This window comes from Mustela nivalis (genome assembly GCF_964662115.1).
Source record: "Mustela nivalis genome assembly, chromosome: 4".
NCBI lineage: Eukaryota > Metazoa > Chordata > Mammalia > Carnivora > Mustelidae > Mustela > Mustela nivalis.
In genome coordinates, this window is record NC_139023.1 from 80,704,398 (window position 1) to 80,728,749 (window position 24,352).

The 24,352-nt window shown below is 35.9% G+C and overlaps 2 protein-coding genes across 11 annotated transcripts in view; one reads left to right on the forward strand and one right to left on the reverse strand.

The window, feature by feature from the left end:
- Positions 1-764: 764 nt before the first annotated feature.
- Positions 765-24,036, reverse strand: LOC309863872 (UPF0462 protein C4orf33). 6 transcript variants are annotated; one of them, XM_082729135.1, is made up of 7 exons: positions 23,193-23,515; positions 18,405-18,592; positions 12,031-12,220; positions 8,947-9,007; positions 6,536-6,587; positions 6,198-6,397; positions 765-3,979 (listed from the first exon to the last, which is right to left on the reverse strand). In XM_082729135.1, the coding sequence occupies exons 3-7, from the start codon at positions 12,209-12,211 to the stop codon at positions 3,874-3,876; spliced, it is 600 nt and encodes a 199-aa protein (XP_082585261.1). In that variant the 5' UTR covers positions 12,212-12,220; positions 18,405-18,592; positions 23,193-23,515; the 3' UTR covers positions 765-3,873. The 6 variants fall into 6 exon arrangements, with proteins under 6 accessions (XP_082585261.1, XP_082585263.1, XP_082585259.1 ...); XM_082729137.1 differs by lacking the exons at positions 18,405-18,592; positions 23,193-23,515 and adding an exon at positions 23,549-24,036; XM_082729133.1 differs by lacking the exon at positions 18,405-18,592 and having other exon boundaries at positions 23,402-23,551.
- Positions 23,965-24,352, forward strand: part of SCLT1 (sodium channel and clathrin linker 1) — a 180,767-nt gene continuing 180,379 nt past the window's right edge. For 4 of the 5 annotated variants that reach the window (XR_014311298.1, XM_082729128.1, XM_082729129.1 and 1 more), the window contains exon 1: positions 24,029-24,227. Coding sequence is in view for 4 of the 5 variants with exons in the window: in XM_082729128.1 (XP_082585254.1) it covers positions 24,194-24,227 (34 nt within the window). In the remaining variant the exon portion in view is untranslated. Of the gene's footprint in view, positions 24,228-24,352 lie in introns of all 5 variants that reach the window. The other variant, XM_082729127.1, reaches the window with a different exon arrangement.

Consider the following 24,352-nt stretch of genomic DNA (forward strand, 5'->3'; position numbering starts at 1 on the left):
AGCAAATTTGAAATAGTGATTACAAACACCACTCCCAAATATTAATTTTCTATCGGGTGCACTGTTTATATGGTAATAATGGACAAATTTTCCAAAACTCTGTGGTTGAACTGCATGCTCCTTTCAGAAGAAAATGTTATATAAGGTGCTTTTGCTTCCTTGGTATTGGAAGAAGGAAAATATTTCTTATCTAGATGAGGAAAACTTGAGAGGTTCTAAAGACACCAAAACAGATAAGAAGAGGATCTCTCCTGGGTTTTAGAAAGTTTACAAACCACAACATTCAAATTCAGTATTTTTATGGTTATATCTAAAATATTTGTGCTTTACTTTTCCCCATATTATAAACAATTTGCTTTATATCTGAACCTGTGATTCAGAAAGATTGATTCACTTCTCAACTTAGGACACACTAAATATTTCTTTTTGTGGATAGTTTTATATATGTTTATAAAATATCTTCAGGTATTTTACTAGTAAGTCCCTGTAGATTATTTTAAATATGACTTTCCTATCCCAAACCAGCATATTATTGCCATATGAGTTAGTTGCTATTGTCAATTTTTAAACTATTTTCTGAATTTATCTAGGATGCCTAATACTGATACCATGATATGTAGTTATGAAGACACGGCCTTTTGTAAGTCAGTATTTACCTTATATCAGCTCTCTTTTCAGATAAAAAAAAACATGCTTAATAAATGAAAAAAGTTAGTTAATAAGCCACATTTAGCTAGCACTAGTGATTGTTCAGTGGGACAATATACAGAAGTTAACTTCATTTATTTACAGCTTATTTTATAACAATATTTTATTAAGCTATAATTACACAAATCTTAAATGTATAGCTTGGGGAAGGTTCACAAATGTATACAGCTATGTAACAGTCAGCCAAATCAAGATACAGAATATTTCAACTACCCACTGCCCCAAATTCCCTCATGTCCCTTTTTCCAGCTAGTTTGATCCCCTGCCCTCAACCGGAGCAATCACTGTTCCGAGATGTATCACTGCAGCCTAGTTTGGCCTAAAATTGGCCTTCATATAAATAATTACACAGAATGTTATATCTGGTTCATTTTGCTCAACGTGATGTTTTCGAGACTCATGTCGGTTATGGCATGTACCAGTAGTCCATTTGTTGTCATAAGTAGTAGTAGTAGTAGAAGTGGTAGTAGTCTGACTATATTGCAGTTTGTCTATCCATTCTCCTGTGGATAGAAACTTGGTTGTTTATAGTTTTGTGCCATGAATAAAACTGCCATAAACTTTCATTTCTCTTGAGTATATGTCTAAGAATGAAACTGTGAAACATAGAGTAGGTGTGTATTTAAGAAATTTTCAGTTTTCCATAGTGGCTGTACTATATATTACATTCCTATCCATATGGTATGAAAGTTCTAGGTACCCTACATTCCCATTATTGCTTGATATTACCAATATTTTTCAGTTTTAACCATTTAACCAATGTGTATATTTTGTAATTTTAGTCAGTTAGTATCTTGTTGTGGCTTTAATTTGCATTTCCTTCAAAATAAGTGATGTTGACTTTCTATATACTTATTGGCCTTTTGTATTTTTTTTTCTGTGAAGTGTCCCTAACTGGCTTCTTATATTACTGGTTTATATTCTTCATATATTCTGGATAAATATTCTTTGTTTGATATGGATATTTTGAACACTTTATTCCAATCTGTGACTTGCTTCTTCATTTTCTTAATGGAAGCTTTTGATGAACAGAAAGTTTTGATTTTGATGAAGTCTAATCTTTTTCTTTGTTAGTGCCTTTCATGTCCTATTTGAAAAAAAAAAAATGTTTCTCTACCCTGATTTTAAAGATTTTCTCCTAGATCTTTTTCACTTGGTCAGTTACATTAATTTTTCTGTAAGCTGTTAAGTAGAGGTCAAGGTTTCGTTTTTGTTTTCATGATTTTTACAGTAATTCAATACCATTTGTTGAAAAGATTATCCTTTTCCCTTTTAAATACATTGGCACCTTTGTCAAAAATCAAAAGAACTTTAAGGGGGTAGGAGAAGAATCAGTGAAACAAGATGGGATTGGGAGGGAGACAAACCATAAGTGACTCTTAATCTCACAAAACAAACTGAGGGTAGCTGGAGGGAGGGGGGTTGGGAGAAGGGGATGGGGTTATTTACATTGGGGAGGGTATGTGCTATGGTGAGTGCTGTGAAGTGTGTAAACCTGGCGATTCACAGACCTGTACCCTGGGGATAAAAATATATTATATGTTTATAAAAAAAAAAAAAAAAGAACTGCATATTGTTCTCTTTCCGGTTTCTCTATTCTGTTACATTGATGTATTTGTCTAAATCTATGCCAAAGTTACACCGTCTTTATTATTGAAGCTTAGTAGTAAGTTTGGAAGTCAGATTGTATAAGTCCTCCAACTTTTTCTTTTTCAAAATTGTTTTGGCTATTTTGAGGTCCCTTGCTGTTCCACATAAAATTGGAGTCAGTTTGTCAATTTATACTCCCCAAAAAGTGGCCTGTGATTTTTAACTCGGATTGTACTGAATCTATAGATCAATTTGGAATAGCAAATTAAGCAGCTTATTTTCTCCTATGTAAAGAAATCTATAGGTGGGCAGTCCAGATATGATACATTACTCTATTGCACTGTTTAGAACACAGGCCCTTTGCCTTACTGCTCAGGGGAACCTGGACTGTCTCCTCATTGATACAATATACCTTGTGTGTTACCTTAGGTTTGAATTATGCAATGCAGGAAAAAGTAAGAGGAGGGCAAAGGACAAAAGGTAAAACATGTAAGGCAGCTGAATCTTTCATCTTTAAAACATCTTTTCTTGAAGTTCCACCTAACACTGCATACTCACATCTCATTAACCTGAAGTGTTTTTGCATATCATTTCTATCTGCAAAGGAATCTGGAAAAATGTTTTTGTGCAATGACCCTAAAAATTCAGGTTCTGTTAGTAAAAAACAAGAGGATAAATTATATTGTTGAGTAAACAACTAGGTATTCTGTACAAGTAATAAAAGTTCTTTAAAAAAAAGTTCTCCTGAAAGACTGCTAGCCTCTGAGTTAAGAATGCTAGTGAAAGACCAGGTTTGGTGGAGAAATTCATAGATGATATACTAGATGGCTTTAAACACTGAATTATATCACAACACAAAATTTGAAAAATTCTAGACCAGGAGTGTTTGATGTTTATAAAATAAAGTGAAGATATTTTGGCATCTGGTTTAACAGCATTAAGAAAATGTCATCTGTTTGTAAATGAAAGTAGAACCTGCTGCCCAAATTTAAGACTACTTCATTCCATTTGCTTCTACAGACTAAAAATAATCTCAAGACATGAAAAACAGCTGGTTATATACATATGTATCTTAATGATGCCTTAACAGATGTGGATGTCCTGCTTATCTGAAATAGGTCATTGTTTTCAATCTACTTCAAGAATGCACAGAAGATTCCAAGTAAAGAATCCGTGTATGTTACACGGAACTTTTAAAAAATGCACAAATAAGATGTTCCAGTGTCAGGCTGGCGAAGGTTTAGGGAGGTAGAAAGAGAAATAACAGTGTTAGTTGATAGAGTCAGGGATATCCGGGGTGATGGATATGCAAAGCAGATAGAACATGATGGCTCCTAGACTGAATGACTCTGAGAAACATTTTCACTTTCTAGATAAAGTCACCTACAAACTTTCTATTTTCTTGTTAATTCATATACAATGTGCTACAAAGATACTCTATTTTCACTGATCTCTATGAAAATAGTTGTTCTTGAAGTGTACTGGTGGTATCATGATTAAAAAGATTATACATATTGTTGGTTTACCTTAAAAGATACAGAGAAGAAATGATTGATATGGTCATCTACTATACTCCTATACATCAGGTTTCTCTATTAACCACAGCTCTGATTCTGGTTGTTTCCATTCTTCTCCAAGCAGTGTATTAAAACTGAAAGGCTTGAAGTATTCCAGACGATGGCTAAACACAAAGAAAAAGAAGGTGGGAACTGAAATGAATTATGCATTTGTAAAATAGTTGTCCTGAAGGGCTATTTATTTGTCACATCTGTGACAGAACAACATTATAAAAATACCAAAGGTAAGAGGAATTCTAAGTGTAAAACTTTCTCACTCTTGCTATCAAACATTCAGCTCTGAAATTCACCCACATTTCAAAACACTCTCCTCTTAATTCTAGAAAAGCTCCCTCACAGCTGAGGGAAGAATTAAAAATCAACCCTCAAAACCTGACTGATTCTATCTAGCCTTAAACAAGTATTATACCCTTAGAGATGTTTTTACATTTTAATTTTGATACACTTTCTATGCTATATAGAAAATCGTTTTAAAGTTTCAGCTCTGTAACTTAGAGGATTGACTACTTTGCCAAAGCAAGAGAGGTGAATGTAAAAAGGATTTAATCCTACTTATTTTCTTTCTAGGAAAACCATTTAAGTATTGTGGCTTAATGAGGAGACAAAGGCTTGACTAAATGTTACAATGGTTCTCAGCTGTGCAGGAAATCATTCTGCACAGCAGACTCTACCTTGACTCTACCTTGAACAATGGTATACTCATACTTTCATCTAGGGTAAGTCTCTAATAACTTATAAATGAGAAGCCTGAATACAGGAAGGCATTAGCCGGTGAAGAACCAGAGAAACAAGCCATCTTGTTTTGAGGGCCCTGAGTAAGTTGCATCTGGATTCCTGTCCCATTCTGCTACCCTGACCAGACTGAACCAGGCTGAACCTGGTTTAGAGTCACACTCTCAATCCAGAATTAAGAAGTTAAGGAAACCTCTAGTTATGAAATGAATAGGTCACAGGGATAAAAAGTACAGCCTAGGGAATATACTCAATGGTATTATAACAGCATTCATTGTGCAGAGACTGATGGTAGCTACAGTTGTGAACATAGAGTAGTATATAGATTTGTTGAATCATTATTTTGTACACCTGAAACTAATGTAACATTGCGTATCAACTATACTCCAATTTTTTAAAAATTAAAACAATAAAAGAGGTTAGGGAAACAACAGAGATGGATAAGAGGTAGCAAGAAGAGAAAAGCAAAAGGGAAGGATAAGAAAAAGGGTTAGGACTGGGGACAAAAGCAAAGGGAAAGGTGTGTCAGGCAGAATAAAGGAATATACTAGAAAAGATAAAGGCAAAGTGAGTGAAGTAAGAGCATAACAGGAAAGAGAAAGCTACAGGGAGAAGGACAGTATAGCACTTTCTAAAGGTAAAAAGGCAGGAAGTCAGTCTACCATGGCACAAAGCTCACCAGGATATCTCTGTTAGGCTCTCGTAAACAGGCAAACTCACCAGACTGGGCACCAAGCACACCCAGAGAGATACAGAGCAGGAATCTCAGCTTTTCCCTAGTAAAGCATTTGCCTTTACTGTGTTTACAGCAGTCCTTGAAGCACAAAGAAAGCTGGCCAAGAGCTACATTCTCCTTAAGTGACAGCTTCAGGAGCAAAGAGCTAAGACTCAAACTGAGGAAGTATAGGAGATACCTTAGCTTACATGCCTGCTGTGCCACAGAAGCCAATATCTCTTGTGATAACAACTCCACTATTACAATTTCTAACAGCCCCATGGGAAACAAGACTTCTAAAGGGAAATCCCAAAGACATGCTTCCCCTATCAGGTGTTCAGAGTTTATTCATAATTCCTCTCAGATCAGAACCAATTCACCAATTAAGGGTCATTATTATGACAGGCAAAATTGCCTAGAAATACAGTTGACATTTTTATCTTTATGAGGTTACCAGAGAAAGTAAGCTAGAAAGTTAACTGAAGGTCACATTCTCAAACAGCAAGAAAGGCTTTATTAACCCTTTACTCATACCAGAACACAGATGTCTCTGGCCATTTAACTCTGAAAGGAATCATAAATGAATTCGCAACAATATTTTGATACTTGCTGTTGCAATACTCACTAAGCAAGATTTTTCTCATACCACTATGGAAATATAAGTGCAGTGCTCTACTGACAGCAGTAAGAGAGACTATGTCTGTCCAAAGTCAGTCTGTCAAGTATTTACTGAGGACCATCAGGGAACATATGACTCTACTAGATATTTGAACACATACGTTTTCTTGGAGTGAAAAATGTTACTATTGTTCTACCCATAATTAGTTTACCAAAAACTCAGAGTTGGAACCTATCTTCATTTAATTTCTACTTACAAATCAGGTTTTTGTCCTTGTTGCAGCTCATGTTGAGGTATCGGGTAAAGAGCTTCATAGTTTCTTTTATCTGTTGATCCATGAATTGCAAATGAATTGAATTTTGTCACATTTGGTGGAAAATAACTCCAAGGAAGATAAGCTCTGCCTTCCCATTTTGTCTCTCCTCTAGACACTTTGTATGACAGAGCAAGTTCTTGCTACAGAAACAACATGTGAAACACATAAGGTAAATTAGATTTATATTTTAGACATTCTATTTAAGATATGTATCTTTTACATATGTATCTTAAAGATTACATTTAGGGATTTTTTTTCTAATATTTTTATTTACTTACTTTCCAGACATTTCTTCTTCCAGAGAGTAAGAGTACCAAATGTTGTCCATGACTGTCAAAATTAAAATTTGTCATGAGTGTTTGAAAGAAACAAATGTTACCTTCTTTACTTTCCTTCATATCTGCAATATGTGCTTATAACTCAGTTTCCAAATAATTAAAAGATGCAAATGAATAATGGATAATTAAAGAGAGGACTAGTGTGCTCAGTTACTTAGAAATAGCATCTTTGAGTTTATCATTTTTCAGACAACTGCAGTGAAATGCATAAAGCTACACATGTCCAGACTGCTTTTTATATTCTGTAAATAAGAATTTATATAAAAAAATACTTCAGCTGGTTAGATGGTACAAAGTATGAAAAAGGGGTGGAGGGTACCATAGTATCCGGTACTCATAATAAAGCCTATTTCAAAAAATATGTACTCTTAGGAGAAGCTGGCACCAATTTCAAAGTCTGAATCCAATAACTTTACTAAAGGCTACTTCCATGGGGAAAAAAAAAAAAGAACTATCTGAAGCTCATTAGGAAGATAGAAAATAAAAACATAGATTGTCTACTACAGGTCAACAAGTTGAAGATTTTAATTTGTATCTATTCTCTTGCACAACTGTCCTCAACCTGCCTGCCTCTTGTATTTTCCTGCTTTTTACCATTAGTTTCAGACACTGGTGACACATTTTTCAAGATAAACAAAATATAACCTCATGTGAAATTCTATTAAGAGAGCATAATTGGGATTAATCAGGTCAGTTAGAATCAAAGGATTTTAAGTAATTATATGAATCAAATTTACTGTCAGTGGGAAAGACTGAACATTTCTACTCAGATGCTCTGTTGTGATCTTTTCAGGGAAGACTTCCCTTCAGTAAACTATTCTAACAGAAGACAATTATTATTTTTCATTTAAAAGTTCTCTGCTTATTTTTATTATTATTATGAAACTTTCAGAATATCCTAGGAGGGATAAAAGTCCTTGCAAATCAAAACAACAATATTCTTCATGTTGCTTTCCCAGAGGTTAATTAACTGTCACAGGAGTTCATTGTCAGAAGCAAAACCATAATAATTGATTGATAACTGTCCCGTAATATATGAAGCCACATTACTCTACAGATTTTTAAAATTATTAATAATGTAACTTAAAATATATTTTTAAATTATTAATTTTATACATGTTTATCACATAATTTTAAAACAAAAGGGAATCTAATTATCCTATTCATCCATTTTCACTTTGTGAAAATAAACTGATATTATCATCTAATGAAATTAAAACTAAGGATAAAACTAGAATTTCTAACATATCCAAGTTCTTAACCGCTTTCTAGACAAGTAATAAACCTATTTGCCTTAGCTTTTTCACCTGTTCGATGAAAATAATCACACAGCAGTTGAAGTTTTCTTACCTCACATGACAGTTAAGTCATATTTTTCAATAAAAGAAACTGGCATGTTAGTTAAAAGGTGACAAAGATATATGATTATTCTCAAAAATATAATTATGAACAGCTAGGCTTTCCACATTAGAATTAGCAAGAAATCAAACGAAGGGAAAAGAAAATGATACCTAAAATATTTAAATCAACTGTTTGGGACTCTGCCCACCCTACAAAGGGACAGAGGCTACCGAATATTAGATACTGAAAGGTATTTAAAGGTCATTTAAAATGAAAAGTGGCAATACAAAGAAATATTTCATTACTAAATATTTTACTAATTTAGAATTTGTTATCATGTAGATAACAAGTAGGTATAAATTTACTTTTTCACATATGCAGGGAAAAGAGTAAAGTAAACAAAGTAAACAGGGTTCCCAAATGACTGGTTAAATTTGAACAAAAGAGTCCAAGATTAATATTTTTAATAAGTCTAAAAAAAACTATGTGTCATTTAATTTTTATCCCTGGCACTGAAGACAAAGTGATGTAGTATACACTCAATAAATGAATGATGAATAAAGGAAAGAATATGCAACACATAAAATTTATATAATTATGCAACACATAAAATTTAAGTTTAATCTAGCTATTTAAAAAAATTCCTTAAAAGAAACTAGTTCAATTCATTGTATTTATATCTCCCTTTATTTCTGAATAGGTAATTCATAATGATATAAATTTCATAATAAGTAATGAAAGACAGTTTCCGTTATTTATAATGATTTTTCATTTTACAAAAAAACTTTCAATTTATTAGAAAACCAACCACATTAGTGAATTGAAAACAGTATCAATGTAATATTTTCAAACATTTATAAAATATGTTTTACTTGAGAATAAAGTATATATAATTCAGATTAGCATTCTTCCTTTTGGTTGAGCTTTTAACATGAACCATATAATTTATAACCAGAAATTAACTATATTCAAATTATGAAGCTGTGAGTTAGAAAAAATTTTATACTTACGGACAAAGTTCAACTTCTAAATACTGTTCAGTTATGTCATTCAAGAAAAATGCTTCCACAACTTTTGAAAACAGAGAGAAGACATACCAAGATATTTAATTTTACTTCAGTAATAAATTATTTTTTTGAGTATAAAGTGAATTAACTCATTATTTTTAACTATAATTCTATCTCATAAGAAAAGGGGAAAAGCAAATAAATACACATTGCCCTGAAGAAGAAATACATAAAAAACAAATCACCAATTTTTCCCATATCAGATTGTCCTAAGATTAAAAATATTAATAAAGCCTAGTGTTGGGTGAGGTTCTTAAAGAAACGAATGTTATTACACAGACTTTGAACCAGTTATCTTATTCTAGGATTTAATCTTAAGAAATAATCAGAGAACTGGGAAAAGTAAGTATAATGCTATTCATCTAAGAATTGCTCAAAAATAGGGAATGATCTACATGGTTATTTCCTATGATATAAATAAAACTATTACACAGGAGAGCTGTTAAGTAAGTTATGGAATTCATATATTCCATGCAATAGAATATAATGCAGTCATTACAATCAAATATACAGTTGAATTTTTTTTAATATTTTATTTTTTTATTTGAGAGAGAGAGAGATGGCAAGAGAAAGCAGGAGTGGGCAGGGGGAGAGGGAGAAGCAGACTCCCCACAGATCCCAGGACCCTGGGATCATGACCTGACCCAAAAGCAGACATTTAACCCCCTGAACCACCCAGGTGCCTACCAAGTGGATACTCTTAATAAAAATACCAAGAGGGGAGGAGGTATGGATTGCTGCTACACACACACACCAAAAAAAACCCAGACACTTAGCTCAAAAAGTGGTTTAGGGAAGGATTCCTGGAGAGGGTGCTATCTAAGCTCCACCTTGAAAGATGAGTTGGAATTGGGGGAAGAAGAATGATGGAAAGGACATTCCAGGGTGAAAGAGAAGTGCAATCAAATGTACATGATTAGGAAATATCATCCCTTAAAGAACTACAAGCAGTCCGGTCTTCCTAGGCAAACATTTCAATGCACAGAGAAGGAATGCTACAAAGAGAATAAGGGGCTAGGTCATGAAAAATCTTATATAAAGATCATAATAAGAAGGGCGAAACTATCCTGAGAGGACAGGGAGCCTGAGAAGGTTTGCAAGGACCTGAATTATGAGTTTGAATTTTCATTTTAGATCGATCACTCTGGCTTCTAAGTGAAGGATGGATCTAAGGGTAAAAAGACCATAAAGGGTGCTTTGACTAGCCCAAGTAAAAGATCACAAAGGCCCAACCTATGGTACGGAGAGTGTGAATGAAGAAGAGGTACTAACTAAATCAGAGAAATGTTAAGGAGGCGAAGCTGGTAAGACTCATAAATAAATCCAAATATGGAGAGTGAGAGAAAAGGTTATCTTGGAAAGCTCTCATATTTCTATATGTAGTAAACTGATGTATTATAGTGTTTGAGCAACTGGGGAAAGAAGCAGGTTTATGAAAGAACTGGATGAGTTGAGTTTAGGACTTCTTGAGATTGGTGTCTGTGGTACCTCTGGTAGATAAGTCACACTAGTGTCTATACCAGCAGGTAGCTGGTATATACAAGTTCTGTATCAGTAAAACATAACATGTTTTACATATGATAAAAATTAACACTGACAAATATATGCTATACAGATGTTAATATGGCCTACAGGAACCATCAAAGCTTTTTTTTTTTTTTTTAAGATTTTATTTATTTGACAGAAAGAGATCACAAGTAGGCAGAGAGGCAGGCAGAGAGAGAGGGGGGAGCAGACTCCCTGCTGAGCAGAGAGCCCGATGCGGGACTCAATCCCAGGACCCTGAGATCATGACCTGAGCTGAAGGCAGCGGCTTAACCCACTGAGCCACCCAGGCGCCCCCAAAGCCTTCTTTAAAAGAAATGAAACCTATATTAGACCTTGAACTAAGTGCATGAGAGCCAGGGGATGGGGAATAGAATGAGAAAAGGTACATGGGTGAGAATATGCATGGATGGTAAGACAATTAGCCTTTCAGAAGTCAAGCTTTTGGTTGACATATGATTCCACTTACATATTGAATCGAGAAAACAAAACAAATGAGTAAACAAAAGGTAGAAATAAACCCATAAATACAGAGAACAAACTCAGGGCTGCCGGGGGTGGGGAGAGTGAGGGGTACAGAGGGTAGGGGGATGGGCAACACGGATGAAGGAGAGTGGGAGATACAGTCTTCCAGTCACGGAATGAATAAGTCACAGAGATAAAAGTAACAGCATAGGGAATATAGACAGTGGTACTGCAACAGTGCTATGGAGACTGATGGTAGCTACACTTGTGGTGAACACAGCATAATGTAAAAACTTGTCAAATCACTATGTTGTAAACCTGAAACTAATGTAACATTGTTATATTAAAAAAGAGTTTTTGATTGAATAGGATAGCCCAATTTATGAGTATTCTGAAAGCTTAAAGGAAGGGTTTGAATTTCATCTCAGGGATAGTGATGGTTTGCCATCTGAGGAGTGGAATCATAAAGAGTATTTCAGAAAGATAAGTTTGGTAGCTTAATTATGATACATTAGAAGGGGATCATAGAGCAAATCTGGCACAGTGTAATTTTATGGCATGTCCTTTAGCCTTCATTTGACATGTGAGATTAATTGCCAGTATAAAATAAAAACTACATTTCCTATTAAGGCTGACAGTATTTCTATAATAAGTAAACATCCCCAAACTTCCACAGAGAAGGTTTATAAGGTTAAAGTAGCAATTCGAAGATACTTAAAGACAAAACAGAAATGCTGAACTCTCCTTAAAATAGGTATCAGAAGTAAACGAAAGAACTATGGCAGCAATTTAAAAATCTGGATTTGTCATTGCCATTTTTCAGTGTTCTAGTTACATAGCTTAAGTCACATTAAGTGATGGTGAAAAAGAATGAGCGATTGGTAGAGAACGGAAGAAACTGTGCATGTCAGTTGCTCGTAAGAGCGCTCACTTTCTTACAGTAAGATAAAACAATAGTTCTAGGAGAGGTTATTATAGAGATTTATGTTTACAGTAAAATACAGTACTTCCACTTACCTTCATAATTCCACAGTTCATTGTAAGGTTTTCCTGGTTCTCCAAGTGGGGCTGGAGGATCATTGAAAAATGGAGCACTAACTTCCACCATCACTCCTCCATCACCTGGATTCAGCCTGACAAACACTGGCTCATGCTTCACGGGAAAACCATCCCAAGTGTACTGAATTTTAAAATCCATCTGAAGACTCTAAAGGAAAAAAGAATAAAACAAACTCTTTAACAATTTACAAATGTTTCCTTTAGTTGGAAATGAAATTTTCAATGCCAAATAGCAGGCAGGAAGGCAGCAGAGTGACAAGAACATGGTTCTGAGAGTCAAAAGGCCATTTGTGTTATGGCAAACCATGGACAGGAGTTCTGTTGTAAAATAGGTTTTTGGATCCTAAAAGCTTTAGAACTAAGTCTAGATCCAGCCCAAGTTACCTTGTAAAGAGTATATCAAAATCATTTATTTTATTTTTTCAATGTTCCAAGATTCATTGTTTATGCATCACACCCAGTGCTCCATGCGATACGTGCCCTCCTTAATACCCACCACCAGGCTCACCCAACCACACACCTTTTCCCCTCCAAAACCCTCAGTTTGTTTCTCAGTTCACAATCTCTCGTGCTTTGTCTTTAAAAACTGTAATTAAGTCCACCGATGACACTGTTCATATACTTAATAACTATAAGCATTATGAGTTTCTATGTCATCATTTGTCTCTTATTCTAAAATGTGCAGGTGTCTGAATTATTGGATCCCTTGGGAATCAAGATCATTCTAATAAAATTCGATCTGATTAAAAAAAATAACTATATAAGTCATCAGAAGCACTTCTGCTAACACTTGTTTCTTTGGCTAAAACCCTTTCTTTTTAGGGTGGGAGTTGCAGGGCAGGAGGTACTCCAACCATTTCAAAGTTAATAGAGTTTAATACTGTCTTCCTTGGTCTCAGGGTATAGATTTTCTTAGCTACCTCAATTGTTGAAATTTCACATATTAAATGACCACGTTTGGTTAATCCTTTATCTCCCAATTAGAAATGGGAATGGAATTAGCATTTAAACTTTGAAATAGACTAAATACATTTGATACAAGCAGTATTTGCATTTTTGCCTTTTTTCTAAGGATTAACTAGACATCCATAGCATTCTAGTAACAAAATTACATTTTTTTAAAGATTTATATATTTATTTATTTGACAGACAGAGATCACAAGTAGGCAGAGAGGCAGGCAGAGAGATAGGGAGGAAGCAGGCTCCCTGCCGAGCAGAAAGCCCGATGCGGGGCTCGATCCCAGGACCCCGAGATCACGACCTGAGCTGAAGGCAGAGGCCTTAACCCACTGAGCCACCCAGGCACCCCCAAAATTACATTTTTTATTAAACACTATATCAGGAATTCTATAAACATTATCTCACTTAATTTCACAACAAACTTACAGAGGAACCATTTTTATCCTCATTACAAATCAAGAAACAGATTTGTCTGTTTGCCAGATGGTTGGCAAACCATGAAACTGAATCAATGTAATCATGTTTTCCCAGCTGAAGACATTTCAGGAATCTGCAAGGAGGTGCAAACCTCCTTTTAAGAGTAGTAGAGTCCCCAAATCATACGAGGTCCTTATGTCTTGTTCAGAAGATAATCTTGATTAGTAACAATGCTATTTCCAGACTTAAATTTCCCTTATCTGAAGTCTTTGAATGCAATTCCTCGCTTCATATGTTATTTTTACTGCAAATAAGTTAAGTTTTGGATAAATTTATTTCAATGAATAGATACTACTAGGTACCAATCATTGGGAGATCCAAATATATATGCTCTGTCCTACACAGGAATCCAAGATCTTTGAAAACCTTTTTCTAAAGTATATAGCTCTTCCTAATTTTTACTACATGTTAACAAATTTTAATTGATAACCTCAAAAACTTCAAAATAATTCTGGTATTACAACCCATTTGCAACTAATAGTACTTGAGAAGAGGATATATTTAGTAATTTATATTCTTTATTATTAAAGTAAGCACAGTGAGTGATAGGATTGTATAAATTGATTCTGATTTTTGTAGAATTTAGTACTGATTTATATGGAATAAAAACCTCAACAATAAACTGATTCTTTTTGTTGTTGTTGTTTAAAGATTTTATTTATTTATTTGACAGAGAGAGATAACAAGTAGACAAAGAGGCAGGCAGAGAGAGAGAGAGAGAGAGGGAAGCAGGCTCCCTGCTGAGCAGAGAGCCCGATGTGGGACTCGATCCCAGGACCCTGACATCATGACTGAGCCGAAGGCAGCGGCTTAACCCACTGAGCCACCCAGGCGCCCTGATTCTTTTTTTTTTTAACCAACATTTTTTTAAAAATTTCTTTTCAGTGTAACAGTATTCATTGTTTTTGCACCACACCCAGTGCTCCACGCAATACGTGTCCTCCTTAATACCCACCACCAGGCTCCCACAACCTCCCACCCCCCGCCCCTTCAAAACCCTCAGGTTGTTTCTCAGAGTCCATAGTCTCTCATGGTTCACCTCCCCTTCCAATTTCCCTCAACTCCCTTCTCCTCTTCATTTCCCCATGTCCTCCATGCTATTTGTTATGCTCCGCAAATAAGTGAAACCATATGATATTTACTCTCTCTGCTTGACTTATTTCACTCAGCATAATCTCTTCCAATCCCGTCCATGTTGCTACAAAAGTTGGGTATTCATCCTTTCTGATGGAGGCATAATACTCCATAGTGTATATGGACCATATCTTCCTTATCTATTCGTCTATTGAAGGGCATCTTGGTTCTTTCCACTTTGGCGACCATGGCCATTGCTGCTAAAAACTGATTTTCTTTAGTTGAAATATCAAAGCACATTCTTCATACATAAGTGGTTAAACTTCAATCCCAAATTTTGGTACTATTAAGTATCATCTTGAAGCATACAGGAAGACATAAGAATAAATCAAGATGTTAGAAAAGCTGATTAAATCTGATTCTTATACCAATATGCTGAGAGAAAATGCTATTCTCCTAACTTGGAGCTTGACAACCCTGGCAAAATATAATTTTGCAACTAGGAAGTTTTGACAGATTCACTCATTCTCCACAGAACCACCATATGTACAAAAATACTGTACACATTAGAACGATCCCTATCTTAATCAGTAGGGTTTCCACCAGGGAATTTCCAACTTCTCACTCTTCAAGGCAATCATCTCTACGTCCACATGGAATTAAAAGCACATTCAGTGATTGGATCCTAAAAATGGCCTGTAATTTCCATGCACATGTCTGGTCAGAGTGAGGTGTATTTTACAGCTTCAAATTAATTCTAAATGTAATCTTATCTGAAAGTTAAGAAGAAATTAAATATAAAAGCATAGCTACTCTAGTTGAGAGTATAAGGTATGGATACCTCAAGACTTTCTACTGGCCCTTTTCCCTGATTTTTTTGAGTAGTGTTTAAAATTACTGTAAGAAATGCCAATACTGTACAAAGTGCCATGGCTGACATGCCCAAGGGTAGAATGTAATTTTGGCTTTAACTGCATAAAATGGTTTCAGTTTCCTGTTAGAATGACAAATTTGTTAATTTGCTTAAAGGACAATTATGTTAATCCAAGTGTGCATAATATTTATAACCAATATAACCTAAAAAAGTATAGTCCTACCCACTAATTTACAATGTAATCTAAAGATAACCTGGACCTAGACAGAAATAACTGATTCTCCTTCCAACTTCCAAGGGATACTGAGAACTGTCTCCTGAAGCTTAATTCTCATGACCTCTCAATTTTTTTGTCTGCACATATGCTCATATGAAGTAAAGACAATTCTACTGTAAATGTCCTTTGTGACCTGTGCTAGTGTGTACCCCCTGCTCTACTTCCTGTCATTCTCTACTGCCTGTACATTGCTCTGTTTTGATTCACAGCATTATACCACATGACATATTTGTTTATTGTCTCCTCATTCCCAACTAGAATGCCTGTAAGTAATAGGAACTCATTATTTATTTATCAAGTGAATAATCACCTTAGTCTCTGGATCCAAAATTTCATGATTCTAAAAAATCAGCTGTGTTTGTGGTATCACTCTCTTTCAACCAAAACAACTATAAATAAGGTGATATATCTAGAAACTTCCTTTCAGTTTAGTTTATCAAAAGTTTATTAACTACTCACTTCTTTTGAGTACCATACCAGGTGCTAGGGAAATTAAGTATAAGCCTATGGGGAGTTAGAGATGATTCTCATGATTCTCAGAGATGATTCCAACCAAGGCTCATGTAGCTAAACCAGCTAGGTCTATTATCAGTTGGTTCATTTTGTAGTCCAATTTAATAAGGTTGGATCTATATACCAAACTAAGTTTTAAATGAGTCCAAGATTTACAAATAAAAAACAAATTAAAAAAGAAAAAATGAATTTTTAAAGATGATCTTAGAGTAGAAAAGTCTTTTAAAATATAACCCCAAACCCAAAAGACATAAAAGAAAAGAGTGATATATTTGGCCGCATAAAAATAAAAATAACAAAACTGAAAGCAGAAGTCTGCTTACACCCACCAAAAGAAAAGCACACCATTACAAAATCAAAAGACAGTTTCGGGAAAAAAATATCTGCAACATGTATTTCAGACAAATCAGTAACTTCTTTAATGTTTAAAGGGCTCCTAGAAATCAATAAGGAAAAAGATCAATATCCCAGTGGAAAAATGGGAAAAAACAGTTCGCAGAAAATAAATGCAAAATTTTCAACCTCACATGATAGAAATGCAAATTAAAACAACAATAAATTACTATTTTCACCAACTGGAAAGCTTGACAACATTCTGTGATATGAGGACTGAGAAATAATCACATTATTATTGTTGGGACATAACTGGTACAGCCTCTGGGAAGAGCAATCCCTCAAAATCTATCAAAACAAAAAAATGCAAATATTCTTTGATTCAGTAATTCTAGTTCTAAGAGTTATTACACGTGCACATATTCAAAATGACATAAGTATAAAGATATTCACTGTGACATTGTCTACAATAACAAAATATCATAAGCAATTTAAATACCCATCAGCAGAGGAATGGTAAGGAATTTATGCTATATCATGGAATGAATTACTATGTACCTGCTAAAAAAGAGTAGAGCAACTCTATATATATCTAAAATATATTAAGTGAAAATAGCAAGGTGCAAAAAGTATGAATTTATTTTATTAAAAAAGAAGACTATTTGCATCTATGCTTGTGAAAGTATACACTATCTCAGGAAGCATACACAAGAAACCAGTGATGGCAGTGGTTACCTCTTTTGAGAGAATTATTTACTTGATACAACAGAGCAAGGGAGGTTTACTTTCAACTGTTGTTACTAAAAACAAAACTACCTGGATTTTATACTCTGATAGACACTATTAAAAAATAAATGAGTAATTTAAATATATTTTTGTAAAGTCCATTTTATGGCTGGATCTCTCAGAGTATGCAATCTACCTCTTCTCTATATTATATATGCTGAACATTACTGAAATGTCAGAATGAATACTGGGAATATTTTTTTTTTAAGGCAGATTCTTTTTTTTTTTTTAAAGATTTTATTTATTTATTTGACAGAGAGAGATCAGAAGTAGGCAGAGAGGCAGGCAGAGAAAGAGGAGGAAGCAGGCTCCCTGCCGAGCAGAGAGCCCGATATGGGACTCGATCCCAGGACCCTGAGATCATGACCTGAGCCGAAGGCAGCAGCTTTAACCCACTGAGCCACCCAGGCGCCCCTACTGGGAATATTATTGAAGGAATATATTCATTCAAAGTGATCACCAGCCTATTACACAATTTTGATGCTGGTTGTTCAGACTTTCTTAAAAGAATGTTCATTGCTAATTTGTGTTTTTCCACATTTTAACCTCTACTCTCCAAATTACCCTTTCATCAAAAAAGTCACAATTTTTAAATTATTTTCATGCTTGTCTGTACTATGGACAGGCCTTATAGAAGGAAATTAAGGAAGAGAAATGAGAAAGAACTCCTAAGTGCCTAGGAGACAAAAAAACGTTCCACAAAGGTTAAAATTAGGAAGTTATGGAAAAGATGTTTTCTCAACACAACGTTTTACAAGGAAAATTTCCAAATTCTTCTATTCACGAAATATTCTTTAGTTTTCTACAATAATTATTTTTCAGTTTGCATTCTGCTTCCACCTGCACCCTTACCTTATAAAAAAAAAAATGGAGAAATGAGGAAGTGAGACGGAAAGCGGGAGTAAACTGTTCCAACAGAAGAAGCTGCTGAAAAATAAGTTAGCAGAGAAAAAGCTAACAAGACTAGGTCAAAGTGCAAGTAATGACTGAGGAAACACCGTGTAACAAGAAGAGAACACAGACGGGGAAGTTCTTTACCTTGCTCCACTCAGCTCGCGGCTTTCTGCAGAGGTGACTGGAGAGCCTTAGGCTCCGCCCAGATTCCTACACAGGCTGGGCCAGGGCTTGGAGGATTGAAGCCCACTCTATCCGGTTTTTGCCCGAGAACCTGGGTGGCTCAGTGGCTTAAAGCCTCTCCCTTCAGCTCAGGTTATAGTATCAGGGTCCTGAAGAGAGCCCCACATGAGGCTCTCTGCTCAGCAGGGAGCCAGCTTCCCCCCCATCTCTCTCTGCCTGCCTCTCTGCCTACTTGTGATCTCTATCAAATAAATAAATAAAATCTTATAAAGAAAAAAAGGAGGCTAAAAAAAAAAAAAAGAAAGAAAGAAAAATGTGAAAGGACCACCAGAAAACTCAATCACTCCACTGAAACTTGAGTGGTTTTTTAGATGGAGAAGAAAGGGTAATTCAGTAATATAAACACTGTGTAACAATCTTAAAATGAACTATATATCATTAGGATTACAATAGAACACATACAGCAATAATTCACTTAATGTAACTAAAGGTTAACTGGCAATATAAGCAAAGCTGTAAATTAATTATATTACACTGGCCATAAACAATATTACCCTAAATGTAAATGATATTACATTGCTGGGACTACTGGGAGGCATATACATAGTGATTAAGGATTGTGACATTTTAATGCCTAGATTAAAATTCCAATTCAGGCACTTTCCATCTATGATCATCAACAAGTTACTGTAAAAAGGATTTTGTAAGTGAGATACATATATATATATATATAATACCTATATACACACTGTACACTGTGTGTGTATACATATGTGTGTGTGTGTATATATATATATTTTTTTTTTTAGCATAGTGCCTAGCATATATGTAGTAAATACTCAGAAAAGATAAGCTGTTATTATTAAAGTATATACAGGTTTGCTTAAAGAAAATATTTCTCAAATGCCTTTCGGTTAAGTCAGTCAGTTAAGAGTCTGTCTTTTGGCCCAGGTCATGATCTCAGGGTCCTGGGATAGAGTCCCACATTGCGCTCCCTGCTCTGCAGAGAGCCTGCCTCTCCTTCTGCCCCTCATCAGGCTCATGCTCTCTCTCACTCTCAAATTAATAAATAAAATCTTAAAAAAATAAATTTAAAAAAAGGAAATATTTCTCTGTCTCAAATCACTAAAATTACAAGTTTCTTAAGTGCTTTTCCTATATAAAACTAGACGCAAGGCAGGATAGGCTAACTGACCCTTGATATAATAAAATATGGTTAAGTGCTCCAGAGATGTACAACATGGTTCTGGTTGGTTCAGTCTTACTTATCCTAGTAACTTCAGCATTTATCAACCTATTTTCCTTCATTTAGTGTCTCTTTCACCCAAGACAGTGTGAACTTATTGTTTCTACACAGGATTAAAGGTAAGTAAATTCATAAAACAGTCATACATAAACTTTTAAACTTCTCTGTCCAGTCTGACCAGCAAACCCTCAGATGGTGAATGAAAAGATTACTCCATACACCTTAACAGGAGAAAGGAGAGGTCTGGGCACGAGAAGCCCTAGCAGAGAAAGGCCTTGTGCCAAATTTTGTCTCCACTTTTATTGGGGTCTTAGCAATACGTCAGGTATAAGCACAAAGTGAGGAAGAAAGTGTAACTTTAATGGTCAGGATAATAACATATGAAGCAACATGTGATAAGGACGAGGAGGCAAGGAGTTGGTGAAGTACGTGACCACCACAGGTGCTTGTTTTTCTTCAAAACCTAAATATTGACTCCCTTGATGAGGACCTTGAGCAGCAGTAAGAATTTGGCCATTTTCGGCCAGGAAACTTCAAAGGAGACCCAGTGTTCAGGGACTCCTCCTTTGTTTTTCAATTAGTCTCACCCAGGGAGGCACATACAAGTCAGATTTTGTCTATCCAAGCACTGTGAATTCCCTCACTTCTAAAGAAAAGGTAATAATTTACAGAACTACAGTATTTCCAAGTAATAGAATCACTCTGTATTTTGGTTGCTGAGAGTTACCAAAATGTTTATAGGATCTGTGGGTTTAATCCAGCAAGGATTCACTACACCTGAACTTCACAGTTACTCTCAGAATACCGTGCATATTCTACATGTTTAAGTAAAGTGATCACAATTTTCTTCTGATCTGAAAGAGCAGATATTACATTAACGTGTAGACATTATTCAAATATTGTTCAGGTAAAGTATTACAGTAGACCATATGAAATTGAAGAAAATCACAATTTCATATGGCTCAGCCTAAATATAATTTACTCAAAACATGCTTTTAAAAATCTCTTTGGGGGAAAATAGCTTTTGTATTCATTTTACCGAAACTATGATTTTTGTTTTCTAAAAATCACTTTTGGTGGGAAAGGGAAATAAGGAGTTATAGAGATATAGAGTTTCAGTCATGCAAGATGGAAGAGTTCTAGAGATCTGCTGTACAACAATGTGCATATAGTTAAGACTGCTAAATTGTACACATGAAAATCTGAGAGATTTCATATCATTTTTAAATAAGAATTATAATAATAAAAAAGACAAGCTTAAAAAGAGAGCTTCCAATTTCTAGGCCATGCTTCTCTTGGCTGGTTAAAATAAACGTAATTATTTAATTTATTTATTTATTTATGAGAGAGAGAGCGCGCGCACAAATGGAAAAGCAGAGGGAGAGGGACAACCAGACTCTATGCTGAATGCAGAGGCTTGATCCCAGGACCCTGATGTCATGACCTGAGCTAAAATCAAGAGTTGAACACAACTGACTGAGTCACCCAGGTGCCACTAAAATAAACATAACTATTGTGTTTATTTTTATTTATTTATTTTCATTATTTTTATTTATTTTTATTTATGTTATCATTAAGAGCTTTTTTGAAAATCTCTTTTTTATGGCATTTGATGACATCAGAGAATGTTTCATATGGTTTTGACCCTGGCTTAAATCTCCAACTTTATATTCTTCATGACGATTTCCACATAGTCCTGGGTGCTCAATGTCAATTTATTATAAAAATTATTATTAGTAAAAGCTATCAATTTTCAGGAGTTTTCTTACTGAAGAAATATATCTAACATAAAAACATGAAATTGGGGCTAGAGCATGGTTAAACCCATACTAAGTAATTTTTCTCCCACATCTCATCCTTGTAGTCAGTTACACTAATAGATACTTTCCAAGCACATCCACTGAATTCTTTAAATTCATTCCTTCATCAGATATTTACTGAATGCTCATTGAAGTTCCAGGCACTCTGTTGGAGCCTGGAGACAAACTACAAAACAATATGATTTTTGACTGAAGGAAGAAGCATGAAGTATTAAGGAAACACCTTTCTTGGGAAAGTGGGTAGAGGACACAAAGGAACAAAGCAAGCAACACTAGAGGGAATACTTAAAGGATGAGTGGAAGCGTAACAATTTTGTTTAATAAGAATGAAAAATATTTTTAAAAAATCCACTGAAATACAAAAATCAGCAGAATCTTGTAAACCAGCTCCCCAAACTTTAAATCTCAAAACTGTAGCTTGTATTGAACTTAACCATATAAGCCAAATAGTTCAAGTACAGAGATAAAAATTCCAACTTCAGATATTTATTTTACACAATGGAAAGACCACTCATCATTTATATCCAGAAGGTTCTCTTTGCTTTCACCAAGAGTAATGTATCTTATCAACTTACACTGTAAATGTAGAATTAAGTTTATAACTGTTTGGTGCCAAATTAAACTACAATATGATAATATACAGATTTAAATGTAGGAGAATTTAAACACAAGCCCCTTGGGAAGTCAGTGAGGAGTTCATGAAGAAAGTCATACAATGACCTTAAAAAAAGAGTAGAAGTTTGCCCACTCAATCTCTCCCTCCAATAAATTTTTTGTATTAACTTCATGGCCACCAAACACCAGACCAAGTTCAATCTTCCCGGACACAAAACTAAACTTTTTTAAAAATGATTTTTAGATCTATCTCCCTATGTAACAGCCAGTCTTTAGAGGAAGGGACCACCTCATTCTCTCAGTACTAAGTACGGAGAAAGCTTCAGGACTTCGAATACCTAACTGGACACAGCTGGACACATTTAAAAAATTTCTTAATACATTCTGCTAACATTACTTCCATTATGTAAGAGTCTGCATATAGGACAAGAAAACTTAAATTGTTAAAGAGAAAGCCAAATGGAGAGACCTCTTGACCTGTTTAGTGAAACTACTTCAATAAAAACACACAATCTATTTTTTTTTTTTTTTTTTTAGATTTCTATCTATTTATTTAACAGACAGATCACAAGCAGGCAGAGAGGCAGGCAGAGGGAGAGGAGGAAGCAGGCTCCCCACCGAGCAGAGAGCCCGATGTGGGACTCGATCCCAGACCTTGGGATCATGACCTGAGCCGAAGGCAAAGACTTTAACCAACTGAGCCACCCAGGCGCCCAAAAACACACAATGTATTAATGTATTAAAAAGCACTAACACTAGTGGCTAGCATTTTCACTGCTAGTGTTGAAATTTCCCCGCAGAATTAAGATAAAGCTTAAACCCAGACAAAATCAATTTTTAATACTGGAAATTGTCATTTACCCCTGAATATAAAGCTTTGCCTATTATTTTTCTGGAAAAAAAATGTAACTTTTTTCTTCTTTTCGAGGAAGCAAAGTTATACCAAAGAAATAACTGGTGAGTTTGCAGGATCTTTGGAGTGCCTTTAACTATATGCCTTATTGATATAGTTACATATTTAAACAGCTATTTCCTTCCTCTAAAAGACCCAAAGAGGCAAGATTGTACTTAGCTGCTGGAGTTCAAGCCCATAATCAAAAATCTTCGGGAGGGTCAGCCTTGGTGGCGGGCTCTGAAGCCTCCAGACTGGGTTCCGCCACCAGCCGCAGAAATCTACTTATTTTCCACCCACTCTTTGCCTAGCGGGTTCTCCCAGTCCAGAAATGCCAAGTATCAGAGATCCTGGGAGCATTTAAGATATGTATCAGATGCCCTACCTACGTTTACATCTTCGGGATTTTCTTTAAAACACACACACACAAACACCGGCTCCAACACAGGAACAGGCAAGCCAGCGAGCTCGCCCACTGGCTCGCTAGTGGCTCAACCCGCTGTTACCCAGGTTCTCACAGCTCCGTCCGTACCTTGACAAATAGCCAATGGCGTGCAAGGACTCTAGGAAGCGCGATGGCGTAAGCGTGGACGTCCACGTGATGACGCAGACGGCGTTACCGTCTCCAAGGAGCGGTCCGGGGCACCGGTTTCAAAGTCGCAGGGCGGGCCGAGTGGACTTCCGCTGCTGGCCTCGGGTTTCCCCGTCGTCCTGGAGTCAGCCCCGCACCCCAGACGCTCCTCCAAGGACGCCGCCACCCGGCTGCTTGGCGGCTCCTTCGGCTGTCTCCTAAGTGGCCCGACACGACCCCGAGTGACCTGCGGGACGCCTGTAGCCATCCGCGTCCCCGTTTTCCCCGGCCGGGATTCGGGTGGCGGTGGAACAGAATTCACTTGGCGGGTCCCCAGCAGAGCTGAAATCTGAAGTCTGTTGCCTGAGCGAGGGGCTGGGCTGGGACTCGGGAGAAGAAGGCGCGGCGGGGAAGCCGCGTGAGGAGGATGCTGATTTCACCGCCCGAGTGCCTGACAACCTCCGGAGCGTTGCGTTAGTTTTGTTTTCCCGAACAGCGAGTTCTGGGGGTTTTCTTTTTTGGTGATGGTGGTGCTGTTGGGGTTCTGCTTATTTTTGTCTTGAAGAAAGTGAAGGTGGTGAAATCTCCAAACTAAATTCTATCGAAATGGCTACAGAAATCGACTTTCTGAGAGATCAAAGTAAGCTCCGTATTCCTTTATTGAGAATTCTTACGTGTAAGGTTTAATGTCGTCGTTGCTGACCAGCAGATATTTTTCTGATGCTTGCTTGGGGCATGGACATTTGTAAAAACTTAAAGTTAGCT

Bases quoted from the DNA above. Each gene is read 5' to 3' on its own strand.
- LOC309863872 (XM_082729137.1), bottom strand. From the start codon at position 12,211: ATGGATTTTAAAATTCAGTACACTTGGGATGGTTTTCCCGTGAAGCAT. The intron at 9,008-12,030 runs GTAAGTGGAAGT...TGTTTTCAAAAG, and splicing joins TGAACTGTGGAATTATGAAG to TTGTGGAAGCATTTTTCTTG. The intron at 6,588-8,946 runs GTAAGTATAAAA...TAATTTTGACAG, and splicing joins TTAGAAGTTGAACTTTGTCC to TCATGGACAACATTTGGTAC.